The sequence below is a fragment of the Pavona decussata genome, unplaced genomic scaffold, assembly GCF_977016875.1.
Source record: "Pavona decussata unplaced genomic scaffold, jaPavDecu1.1 SCAFFOLD_87, whole genome shotgun sequence".
NCBI classification, from domain to species: Eukaryota; Metazoa; Cnidaria; class Anthozoa; order Scleractinia; family Agariciidae; genus Pavona; species Pavona decussata.
Window position 1 is genome coordinate 6394091 of NW_028145504.1, and position 13350 is coordinate 6407440.

The window sequence follows — 13350 nt, forward strand, 5'->3', positions numbered from 1 at the left end:
TCATTCCATTTGGATTACTTATGAAATTATGGGCTTCTGTTTGCTCCTAGCTTTTGGGATTTACAGTTGATGTTCATATATTTTGCATGTTATCCATCTTCTGTTCAGACAAGTTAAATAATGTTGTATTTATGTACATGAAAATTTCCATCCAGGTGGTTTGTGTTAATGGTAAGCACCCCTGGTCTCTTAAATTCATACCCATTTTCAGACCTGGTCTCAGGAAACCATACCTGTTTCCATGAAATCCATGACTGTTTTCAGACTTACAGACCAAATATATGTGGTTAAAATCTGTACCATTCCAGACCAAAACAGCTAAAAAAGCCATATCCTTTAGGGCTGCACATACCTTTAAAGCTTATATAAGAGAGTCCTCCCCACCCCCAACCCCTTGTGTTATTTTAAATTAAGTGGGTACTCCCCACATTCTCCCAACTAGTGGCACAAGAAACATGGGGAACAGTTAGGAGAATATGCAGGTTGATAATGAGGCTTAAAGACTTTTTGCTGTCTAAACGTGTTTAGGTCAGGCCCCTAGGGGGGGGGGGGGGGGAGAGAGGGAAGGAGGATTCCGCATTCTGTTATCCCATATTCCATCAATGTTTTTCGCCGTAGTTATCAATTCCGCATTGATTTGAATTCATATTATATTTTTTTGATGCTAAATATCTAAAACTTACTTTGTTGGCAGCCCGTGATCTTGTATTTTTATCTCCAGTCAAATTGTTGTATTGTTGGCTCCAGACAAAAATTGAGTACTTTGTCGAACCCACTTGAGCTCTCGATTGATAATGTTCTGATAGAACACGTTTCCTCTGTCAAATCGCTTAGAATATTTATTGATGAACATCTACGGTGGCAAACACACATTGATAAATTATTTGTACCTCCACCTACTCTTCATTATATATACAACGCACTAATTCAATCTCATTTCGATTATTGCAATCTTGTCTGGGGTAATTGTGGTAAAACGTTATTTGACAGGCTACAGAACCTTCAGAGCTTGGCGTGCCGCTCGCGTTTTAACCTTTAGTAGTTATGATGCTGACGCTAACCGTTTAATTAGACAACTCGATTGAAAAGACTTGAGCACTCAATTTCAAATACAGAAAGCCTTAATGGTATACAAGTCTTTAAATGGTCTTGTTCCTGAATATTTATCCTCTAAATTTGTTAAACGAAATGAAACGCGTTACTCCCTGAGGGACTCTGTTATTAACAAACTATTTGTCCCGTTTCCGCGAACTAATTTCATTAAAAACAGCTTTAGTTATAACGGAGCAGTTCTCTGGAACAGCCTGCCCTGTGGTGTGAGAGAAGCTAAATCTCTAAGTCGATTTAAAAGATTAGTTAATGTTAGAGTATACACAGCATTCACGAAAAACAGGTTTTATGGTTAGATTAGTTGTAGTTAGGTTTTGACTGGGTTTTGAATTTTGTTTAGGATAGATAGGTTATTTCTAATTTTTATAATACTGATGGATTTTACCGTGTTTAAATAAAGAACTATTCTATTCTTCAATTCTATTCTATTCTATTCTTAGTGAGGTATCAAATTTCCTTGTAATTTTCCCCTCTATTAATCTCATATATCTTGAATCTTTCCCCAAATATCCTATATCCCTACAGGTGTATTCCTGTATTCCCCCCATTTCAGTCTTATCAAATATCCCTCATCTCTTAGCCTGCGAACGCAGACGTATTTCCGGCTGTCGCTTCACTGCGCAGTGAAGCGACAGCCGGAAATACGCCTGCGTTCGCAGGCTATCATCTCTATACTCCCTCACGGAACCCCTTTTAGTTTCCAAGAAGACCGGTTCACTCTCTCTTTACAGTGTATTTCCACATGTTTACTGGGTGTTTTCAACTTTGAGACTCGTACCCAGTTTGTGTCATTTTTCTTGTTGGGCGAGAGAAGATTGGTTACAAGAGTGGATTGAGGTGCGGGGTGTCATAAGAAGGAGCGACAGCCCGCGCGCCGACCGGTAATGACCATCTAATATTAAGTGCGCTTTTAAACATTGAAAATAATGTTATCGTGTAAACAGCTTATTTAATATTTAACATGACAGTTTGTAGACTTTCTCAAGTATGTTTTCTTGGCTTCTCGCACACTTCCGGCGCGATTAGAAGTCGATTTGTGGCAAGTCTAGACAGTTCGCAGTTTGCGACACATTTTATTGGAACACAGACATTTCCTTGTTGTAAAGAGTAACCCTTTGTAACAATATTACAAGATAAGGGGAAAATTTGAACATTGAAGTCACTTATGCCGCATGTATTGAGAGCAGAATACAATGAATTGATAATAACCTCTCAAATTATCCAAAATTATTATTATTTTAAAAATTATTATTTCGAGGTAACCTCTTAACATAAACCCGATGACGTACAACTCCCGCACTATGCCTATGTCAACCGTTTTCACAGATCAGTTTGTACTATTTCGCGCGACAGTTTAAATTCCGGTCCACATGGAAATTATACAAAGCTTGTGATTGGTCAGCAAGGTGAGAGTCTGAATTTGAAATGACTAGGAACATGAGACTTTTTCGAAGTCCTTCGCTTCCCTTTTACGGCCTAGTAGCTCCGGGCACGGAGGCCGATCTCCGTGCTCCTCGAGTTCGAGTGGTGGGCAAGTCAGTTGTAAATGGGCGAACGCAGCGTGTGTTTGGGTTTTACCCAGGTCATGTGACCAAAGAGCGCTCGTTGGTGGAAGTAGGGTCTTTGTTGCTCTCCGATAGCGCACGCAAAGATCAAGAAACTGCAAGGAGCGCCTGAAATGAAGCAACTCGAAAATTAAATTCAAATCAAAAATATCTTCTTTCTTAAAAACAAGACAAAAAAACGGAGTGAAGCTCTGTTTCATTTCTGGAAAAATATTTTACCGCTTTCTCGCCGTCCAAATAAGATTTTAAAAATAAAATCAGTTGATAGACTATTTTTACGCCGTGACGTTTAGACCTATGTATCACATACCTTCTTTGTCACTTTACTTTACCAATTTTATGCCGTTCGTCTTCATCTAATTGACACGCAGCCAATGGTCTTTTTCGTCAAGCTCAGTGCTTGTCGTGTGGATTACATGGTCCTGCTTCTGAATTTTAGGGCACCGAAAACTTATATAAAACTACTGTTGGTTTGGGAGAAAGAACGTTACACGTTCGATCTTTAATAGCGCGCACAAACTAAACTGCCTTTATGACGTGTAGTTTTTCACTTCGTTCTGCGACGCGATGCAAGCTTAGTCGTGTCGTATTCAGGAAGAAGAAAACATGCTTCGTGAGAAGATGAAACTGTTTTTATTATTTGCGATTTTATTCCTAACATTGTTTGGAACCTCTCTTGCTACTGGAAATCTCAGCAAAGAAGGTAGGACTTGTTTTTCAAATTACGAATCCTTACGAGCGCGGTTTTCCACATGGCGTAAGCTGGTAGCAACCTGTTAGGGCGCGTGCGAAAAGTCGTTATTTCACTCGGTCTAACAGCTATTTTTCAAGTTAAATTATCAAGCGAATGTCTATTTTGGATTCTTAATACCTGCAACTATTTCGTTTTTCATTAAAATAAATAAAAGTGTTGTCTTAAATTTTCTTTTAACGATTGGCTGAGTGAGATAAATTTCTTTTGTTTGGTTCTGTTGCCATGGCCCAGGAAAAAGGTAACCATGGTGACAAAATAAACAAAACAGAAAGTTCAACTGACTTCGTCATTCTCGTCACAAGAGCTCTGCGGTTTCAACCGCTGACCAAAAGATCCAAAGTGCTACGCGCGTGCGGCCATGCTGACGTTAATGCTGACGTAGTTATCATTGTTTTGCGCGCGCTCTCACACAAAATTTGACTGTTATTTGAAGGTTTTGACTTGGTAATTATTCTTTTTATTTCGGCTTCTTAATAAAGTTTTTGAGCAAGTCTCTACGCTAACACTGGCCGACTTTAAGGTTATGCAGAAATTTCAAATTTAATTTTTGAGCGTTGAAGAAATAGTAAAAACTATAACTGCTGATATGATGGCGTCAATTTTGATTAAACTTCAACTTCAACTTCAACTTTATTAATCTCTGTAGTTAAATACAGTTTACAATAACACTGGATCCGCAAATGGCATTTGCTAATCTAGGCGGGTAGTGTATAATTATTTACCTCATTAAACTTGCTGCTGTTTATTTTGTGTAGGACTTAACGCCATTTCTAGCGCAGAGGAATCATTCCTTCGACGTTTCACGATCGATGAGGAATTCAGGAACATGAATGCCACGGTCGAGGTGCACCTTACATCAATTGACATGCTTGTCTCCGTGAGACTGGACACACCAGTATACAGTATAACAGTAATATACACACGTGCCTTAAATTGCATTTGACATGAACAATTTTTGTTGCTTATTTGAAAGGCTTTACAATGTAGAAATGCCAATGCAAATAAGCAAACATGAAGATGTCATAATATTGACTATTTAAAAATGCGCAAATACTGATTCAATATCTCTGAAAATATTTCTGGAGTGATCTTCAAACTTGGCACCATCATTCAAAATCAAAAGGGGAGCAAAATGATGCCTGTCATGCTGTTGCCATGACAACACTTTTGTTACTGGCCCTTTTCAAATATAAACTGAAATTCTGGTGAGATCTAAGTTGAGTAAAGACACCACTGTCCATAAAACGATTTAAAACCGACAGAAGAGACAAATTGGGACCATCAAAAGACACTTCTGTTAGTTACTGTTATATTTTTTGAATACATACAAATATACTGTTGACTTAAAAGGAAATATTGCTTCTTTGTTTCCACTTTTCAAATGAGCGCTGCCCTTGAATAAGTGCCACATTTGAGGAGGAAAATATTTAATAGGCGCCACGGCGCTTATTCGAGTAAATATAGTAATCGTTATGATTGATCACAGCATCTTTTGAAAATTCTTAACTATAAATTCAGGAAAAACCTTTCAAATAAGGGTTTTCCTGATAAAGATGTTACTAAGTAAACTAAATAGTTTCTTGACTTTCAAAGAAAAGTTTTGGAAATTGTTTTACTCTGACTAAAACATTTCTTTTACGAAACCAGCTATTTACAAGGAGCAATATGCCCCACTTGGCATTAAGTATAGCTTTTAGTAAGCAGTACTGTATATTTAGGTGCCTTAACAGGCATCTATGGTAATGAACTATAAGCCCTCCTTCAACTAACCCCATGCCTTGCCTCAGACACTGTACCATTGACAAGCTTAACACGTCAAAATTTGTGACTGCTACTTAAAAACAACCCAACATTTCTGTTCAAGCTGGCTCAATAGACGAATTTGCATTATTTAATCCCATTTGCCAAGTCTTAAATCTACAGTGTCAGCATGTAAAAGCAGGTGGAATGCCGACACAGGGCGCTGGAGATGATCAGCCATATACCTCATATCTTGGGGTGCTACGTTCTTTAAAGTATACCTTCCTTCCCTCTGATGATATCCAAATTTCAATTGTTCATTCACCTTTGCTGAGTTGAGAAATAATTGGTGGTTCAATACAGCCCACAAAACTAACAAGTACTTTTGCTTCCAAGGCAAACCACACTTTAGGAAAACATCTTTCTCAGAATTGTAAAGGAACACCACAAAACCCTCATTGCTAGTTAATATTGTAGGTATTAAAGTTAAATTAGGGTGGCGGCTATGATAAACAAAAGAAAATGCTATACATGTTGCTATGGCTTGTGACAACTTGTTTGATCCACTAGCTTCTTCTGCAGCACCATTACCGGGAGAATCATCTGTTTAAAACAAAAAAAAAATATATTACATCATTTACACTATCAGGAACCACGGACCATATTTTCAATTGGGGGGTGGGGGGGGGGGGGGCTAATTCAAATGCCGTAGGTTTAATACGTGCGCCTTTCTTTTCTAACTATAGTTAGAAAATTTACACGCCGATGATCCAAAACAATACAAGCTAACTAAAGTTATACCTAAGCAGGCTTCATGGGTTAAACCTTAGTGTGCAAACATACAACCAATCCGAATGCTTAGTTTTTCGCACGTGCGAGAGGGAGCACATGCGGATCAACATAAATATTCAAAACCAGCAAACAGGTGTGAAAAACAACAGGCGAAGGAAAAAACATTTTTGATATAAAATACAGCCACCTCAAGTGTAGTACTGCAATGAATTTAAATGTGCGCAGTTAACATCACCGATAAAAACTAACTGCTGAATAGGCGTGTCGTTGTGTAACAAAAGAACACGAAACTATGGTTATCCATGTTGGCCGCGCTCATCCATCGTTTTGGATCATAAAGGCGTTTATTCCTAACAATAGTTAGTTTGATCAGAAAAGAGGTCACATTACTGATTGGAAGCTAACTAAAGTTATTTCTGTCCTAACTATAGTTAGGAGCGTAGATGTGACCACAGCCGATGTTTTCACCCTTCTTGGCATCGCGAATGCCCTTTCAACGGTTGCACTTGAAGCAGAATTCATGAGCTATCACGTGTCTCTCCTGATCAGCAACTTTTGTTAGGTACCGCTTTCAAAATGTCGGCAGGCTGTGACTAACAATGTGCTTGTTTTCTGAATAAGAAAAATGTCCAAAATCTTGGAAGATCTTTTCCTTTCTGGCACTCCACCACATCTATGTTGATGTAAATCATACAAGTCTCTTGTTTGATTATAACACTGGACTGTACGTTCCTGCGTGATTACGCGCTGCAACCGCATGTCGTCGATTGTTTCAGATTCTCTTTTGGGACTTTTGATGGCAGTGGTTAACGTGTGCCATTGAGCCGACCTGTATACAGCATGTTGTCATTCGACTGAATTCTGTCACTGGAAAAATTTGTACCTGCACACACCTCGTCAAGAAATGTGGGTTTCTTTATAAGTAAGCAACAATATCAACGTGAATGTTAACGTGCTTATTGGCCACAAAAAAGGTTAGCCAGGACCCTGGGGTAATAAGATTGCATGTTAACGCAACTTATTTTTCGACCCGGCTAGGTAGGTTACCCACCTCCATGTAAAAAGCCGTTTAGGTGGCCTCACTTCATAATTATTGCAAATTGCTCATATCGAGTAATCCGTTACGCACCTGACTATATAAAACCATTAAGTAATCTATTTATGCTAAATTATAACAAAACAGTTTTACCTGACCCTTTGCGCCTTTTATCCACAGGTCCTGTTGAAAGAATCAATAAAACGGATTTATAATTCATAATATAACAAAAAAGAGATAACGCATGTAACAAGGTAAAGGAGCTTTTGGAATATCAACAGTTAACCTGCAATCAGGGCCAACAAAGATATACATGTACATGCAGAAACTTTATGTAGCCTGTTTAGTTTCTCACAAAAACCTACAGGTGTATATATGGTGAAAAAGAACAACAACAACAACCAGGCAACCAGGAAAATAAAGACTGAAATTGTCTGACATTTGCCATGAGGATAACCAGAATTTTTGCCTAGTTTTGAGCACTGAGTGAGACAAAAACAAACCCAAATAAAACAGGTTATTTCCCCACTGAAAATGCCAAAAACACGACCCCTTCTTTTAATGCAGTAAAATGCAATTCAGGTGGCTTACTACAGTTTTAAGGGATAAAATTTCCCAACTTTGAACTTTTTTTAAAAATGCTAAAACATGTCTTTCCCTGTCTCGTATTACTGTTTGTTACAGTATATAACCATCATATGAAACATTTCAACCATACAGGCGCTGAAGATAGTTAAAATAAGCAACCAAGTGCTTTAAGGGGGGACTGGGAGCTAGCAGTTTCAATAGCATTTTTCTCAAAATCCACCCATATGACCCTACCTCAAAAATTTCATAAACTAGAAATTGCCTTTGCTTGAACACCCATGGATGCAAAAAATAAACAAAAATCTGTAAGACAGATTTTTTGCAAAAGGGGAAAATGTCATATTTTCGCTATTTTAAGGTAATTCCTCTGTTTTGCATTGCGCATCCTTACTGCGCACAAATTATTGCGTCATAAGCGCGCACTCACAGCGCACACGCATGAAAGTCCTACTAGATTCCCTATGAGTCTAAGCTCGGCAGGGAAAAGAATGCTTATTTAATTAGAGTGTATATGACAGATTTTTTTTTATTTGCTCGATCGATTCTAATTAATATTTTTTTTTCGCCGCGTTTTAGCCTAAATGCCCGAAATTTCACTTCCGGTCCGGTTTGGTTCAAAACCGAACAAGGTGGGGGCCTTGGGATAGTGGTGTAATGACATCAAAAGCAGAAACTTAAGGATCTTAAGGAGGCTGAATACAGTTTTTTTTGCACATGCTTGTGCTGATGTGAGGCAGCGCGCACTCAAAGATTGCAAAAATCAACCATGGTGACAATTTATTTGTCCTATACCTGTTCCATATGTGTTATTTTCATTCCTAAAATGACACACTGTTGTAGGTTTTAGTGTTTTCTTAGATTACTACATAAAAAAGTTTCAAGAAGCCAAAAATCCAGGAATTTTGCAGGATTTTTGCCATTGCTATGAGAACCCAACTGAATGCAGTGCAGGCACAATTAAACACAAAATTGAAAATAGATTGACTTCATGATTTTTGAACCACATCAACTTTCTCGGAAACGCATGTGTTGCTCAGGAACCACTCGATAGAATTTCATAAAATTTGGCAGGGAGATACTTTATAAAGCGGCTAGTAAGTGAAGATAAAAGATATTTGTAGTTTAATAAAGAAAATTTTAAATAATCAAATTGTCCTTCAACAACAGATAGCTGAAAATCTGTCTGTTAAAATACAGTTTTAACAGTGTTAACATGTGTATATATTGTAAGTGACTAGTCTGTTTCAGCCAAATGATGAAAAAATCTATTGACTCAATTTTCGGTGAATAAATAAAACCTGATTTCATCCAGTCATGTTACCATGGCAATGACAAACACGCCACCTTAGCTATCAAAATAAGAAAGTTTATCCTTTTAACTGATGTCTGGCAAAATTTGGTGACCGATGGATTAGCCATTTTTTTAAAAGATGGCAAATGCGGTGCAGGTATTATAAACTGTGTTCAGCAACCTTAAACAGAGTACTTTAACAACAAAGAACTCTTGCATTCCCTAATAGTCAGCAGTTTCGGCACATATCTGCATGTGTCAAACTAAATGTGCTTGTGGATTACATAGCCTAAGGGTAAGTTTGTACAGGAAGGGTTTTCTCCGACATTTGCCTTTCCTTTAGCGTGGCAACTTATCGCCCAGGCAGTTCTTTTGCCACCCCTTCCCTCCCTCTTGCTACTGATTTGACAGTCTAAGAGATGCCTGTTTCCCTTACTATGTGGGGGCTCATGGCTGCTGCCAGCCATGAGAGCAGTCTTCATCTAAAAGCTGGTAGCCAATAGTGGCCTGAGAAGCTCCTGGATGTCTCAGGCACCCAAACCTCCCTAGCAATGCAGTTGTTAACAACAAATGGCATACATTCCAAGTGTTTCGCAGTAAATATAAACATATTAAAATTATAGTACATGTAAGGATTTAGATCATTCAAAACAATCGTGAAAAATAGTGAAAATGCTGAACAACTCTTACAGCACGTTTTTCATGGTTTTTAGTTGGCTTTTTTGTGGTGTTTCCATAGTCTCAACAGTTGATTGATAAAACAATTCTGATAATATTTTTTTCTGTATCTTAAAATTATATTTTTTGTCCAAATGGTGAATAAAGCATGTGGGGAAGTTTCCTTGTTTGTTCTACCATGAAACTTTCTTTATCCTTCACCCCATGAAAACGGATAACAATTTTTTTTTTTGCTTCAACTTGGATAAATTAGTTTTCCATAAATGGAAAGCAGTGAGCAAGTCTAAGCGAATCATATTTCATTTAATTAATATGAAATGCTTTTGTCACTAACAGTGTGTGCCAGCCGTCTTTTTACTCTGCGAAAGCAAACAAAATTCTGTTTAAATTGCACTTTCAAATGCATGTAAAACATATGATAGCTTCAGAGCTTCATTATGACTTATTATAAATTATTAAAAACTGGATCATTGTATAATGCAATTCCAGGGATTTGATTGGCTTAGCGGCCATGGTATATGAGCTATTATACCATGCCCGAGGATAGGGATCATTAAAATGGTCTTCTGGTTGTTCTTACTAAGCGAAACCAGCCATAACTTACAATATTTCTTGATTGTTTTTAATAAAACAATTACTCCACTCGCGCTTGTTGGATATGAGATGATTATAGCCAACTCGGCGCTTCACGCCTCGTTGGCTATCTATCATCTCATATCCAACGCGCGCTCGTGGAATAATTGTTAAATAGCCAGGGTCAAGCAAGCACTGTGATTGGTCAAACTGAGTTCTGTATAACTCCACAATGCACGAAGCATACGTATGGTGTGTGCATTATAATTGTACACATGCACGGAGCACTCGTCAGATTTTCTGCCAGTGAAAAATCTGAGAAATTCAGAGACAAAATGCGCTCCAGCGATTCGCAAAGAACAGTCTCTTGTACTGATGTTTCCAGACTTTTAATTAACTTCAACTTGTCTCTCAACACCTTAAAACTTAAACTTGACTTGGAGTTAACTTCTTGAACTTGCTTACGACGTGACGAAAAACTAAAACAGTTTGACTTTTTACTTGATTGCACTGTCGCGTGCCCTGTCGTGGTCGGCAAGAGCGCGCGCTATTAAATTACGCGTTATCTTGTCTAAGGAGAAACTTGACGTTGATTCATTAAAATTCGCACTTGTCTGAGGAGTTGCGATTGTTTACATTTTATAAAAGAAATGAAAAACTTGTTCCTCGTGCATTGTTGAGTTATATAAGCACTTGGGAATTTTTAAGAACACTCGAGAAGTGCAGAGAAAATTCCCGCATGCTTATATAACTCAACAATGCACTCGGCGTGTTCTTTATTTCTTTATTAGTTTTCATAAAAAAAATGGGACCACTGAAAAAGTCCCCATAATCAAAAAGTCTGGATAAAGGAGGTAATCAATGTTCAAGTGTAGACACAGTTCACTTGATTTTAATTTATTTAGTGATTTTCACTTTGTATTTTTTCTAAAGTTTACTCACAATAATGTCTAGTATACTTACCATTATCATCATCGTCATCATCATCCTTGGGTTCTGCCTCTATAGCACCTTAGGAGAAAAATAATAAAAAAGGCATTCAATCAAAATCACTGACCAACACTACTGCACCTGCATGCACTACTGAAAGAATATCAAAATCAATCACTTTACACAACATTTAATTCCAAAACAAAATGACTGTCAATTTCATTTCTATTTTCTGCCACACAAACAAAAATAGAATCATAATACAATGAAAAATAAATAATTAAAAACAAATCAATATACAGGAAAATATATTTTTATAATCTCCAGGAAAAAATGTGAGTTGAAAAATTTACGTTTCCTGACTTTTCATTCACTTTGACAACATCTAAGACTTTCCCTGACCTTTTACAAAATTCAATTACTTTTCCCCAAAGTTGAAGACTATAACACAGAAGATGCCCCTCCCTGTGCTTCATTTTAACAGAAAGAGTATTATAAAAAAAATCATATACTGATTTTCAAGTGTTGTAAGTTATAAAGGTCATACAAAATGTAACTTATCATTGTTTCAAGTGGTTTCACAGCCTAAACCTGTGCCTCCAGTCCACAATGTTTTCTGCATGTCTACCATGCTGATACTGCACATCTTTATTGCAATGTGTCAAGACGCATCTATTCAAGCTGGCTTACAATTTATATATATATTTTTACATATATAACATTTTTACATTTTTAATGTTTTTAATATTTTTAATATTTTATCGTTTAATCGTTTTGATACTTTTAGTTAATATGCTGTAAAGCGCTTCAGAATATTTTATAATTTTAGCGCTTTAAAAATGTAAATTATTATTAATTATTATAAAACTTAAGAGTCCTAGACAGTGTGGTCGCTCGATTTTCAGGAAAGTAATCACTGTATTTACCTATTCCAGCAACACAACAATCTTCAGAATCTGCAATAATAAATATTTAAAGTCTATACATGACTCGTATAAAGTAAACTCCTCCTTCAAATAGACCACTTTTTGCTTGGTTACCAGATAGATACATGTAGATAGATGCAATGCCTGAGGACACATGGTTACACATTATTATATTGCCTTCTTGAGTGACTACTGTATCTAGATGTCTATTGAGTAATATGTGACTTGAAGATCCAGGCAAAGCTAGAAGTGCGGGGATTAATTATCTTGGTGGTGTGGGGATAAGTTAGAGTTGTCATGCAACAGGGGGAGTAGCCTGGTGTGTACAAATCTAGTTGAACAATTTCATCACGAGCTAGAATCGTGGTGAAATAACAAAATTTCAAAGCAAAAATGACAGTTGGTCATTGAGTATATACATGTAGACTTCTTCGAAGTCCATTTTAGGTTAAACTGCAAGAGAAAATATCACCCTCTATGGCTAAGCTCTTGGCAGACAAAATCTTAAGTCACTATGCACTGCCTTCAGCCTCACCCCACAAGAAATTTTTTCCCAATTAGCAAGAGACCTCTTCATTTTGGAAAACAGAATGCATGGGGTTGGATGGAAAGGAGGTTAAACTCTACATCTTTCCTGCAAGTACATTGTATAGAAGGTCCAGGCCCATAACAAATTGATGAAGAAATGATGCTTGGGGTGAAGAAAACAGTTCCAAAAGGTTAAATGCAAACAAGTTTCTTCAACACAACTTTTGTCTGTTATTCAATGACATAACTTTGCTTCATGTGAAAAATTGATGCTGAACAAATTCAGCAAGGCCAACAAGCTTGAAATCAATTTCTTATGAAAAATATAAATTCAAAGGCTACCATTGATAACAACTCAACTTCTAATTTCCACCAAACTTAATTTTTTAGTTGCCTCAGGTAAACAGGCAATAAGTTTGAGTTTTTTAACACTGACATACCTCTTGGACAAGCAAACCAGTCTGGTTCTCCAAATAATGCACCTTCATAACCTATAAGGATAAATGTTACTAATTTAAGTATACAGTCATGTAACTGGCTATCATATTTATTTATTTATTTATTCATCTTAGGGTTTTACGATGTAATTTTTATGTTTTTTTTTTAGTCATCCTGTAATTACTGAACTCTGAATCGTACAGTCCAAGTTCAAGCCCTGGCCTGGATCATTGCGTTGTTTTCTTGGGCAAGATATCTACTTTCACAGTGCTTAGACTCCACCCGAGGCACAAATGTGTACCAGCAAAATAATGGTAAAGGGGAACCCTGTGATGGACTAGCTTTCCATCCAGGGGAAAGTAAAATACTCCTAGTTACTTAAGATAAGCTCCCTGTATGGG

General features: G+C 37.2%; 1 protein-coding gene and 2 long non-coding RNA genes across 7 annotated transcripts in view; 2 read left to right on the forward strand and 1 right to left on the reverse strand.

The window, feature by feature from the left end:
- The first annotated feature begins 889 nt into the window (after positions 1–889).
- The window catches only part of LOC146475092 (uncharacterized), a 34848-nt gene continuing 22387 nt past the window's right edge, over positions 890–13350 (forward strand). The window contains exon 1 of the long non-coding RNA XR_014866115.1: positions 890–1662. This is a non-coding gene — a long non-coding RNA (uncharacterized LOC146475092). The remainder of the gene's footprint in view (positions 1663–13350) is intronic.
- On the forward strand, positions 3227–4372 carry LOC146475093 (uncharacterized). The gene is made up of 2 exons (XR_014866108.1): positions 3227–3378; positions 4185–4372. It is a non-coding gene; the product is annotated as an uncharacterized LOC146475093 (long non-coding RNA).
- LOC146475094 (uncharacterized) overlaps positions 4041–13350 on the reverse strand; it is a 53937-nt gene continuing 44627 nt past the window's right edge. For 2 of the 5 annotated variants that reach the window (XM_085116766.1, XM_085116770.1), the window contains exons 3-7: positions 12952–13002; positions 11984–12013; positions 11091–11138; positions 7151–7180; positions 4041–5772 (exon numbers count right to left, since the gene is read on the reverse strand). In XM_085116766.1, coding sequence (XP_084972892.1) covers positions 5321–5772; positions 7151–7180; positions 11091–11138; positions 11984–12013; positions 12952–13002 — 611 coding nt within the window. In that variant the 3' untranslated portion in view covers positions 4041–5320. Of the gene's footprint in view, positions 5773–7150; positions 7181–11069; positions 11139–11983; positions 12014–12951; positions 13003–13350 lie in introns of all 5 variants that reach the window. The other 3 variants (XM_085116769.1, XM_085116767.1, XM_085116765.1) reach the window with 3 other exon arrangements.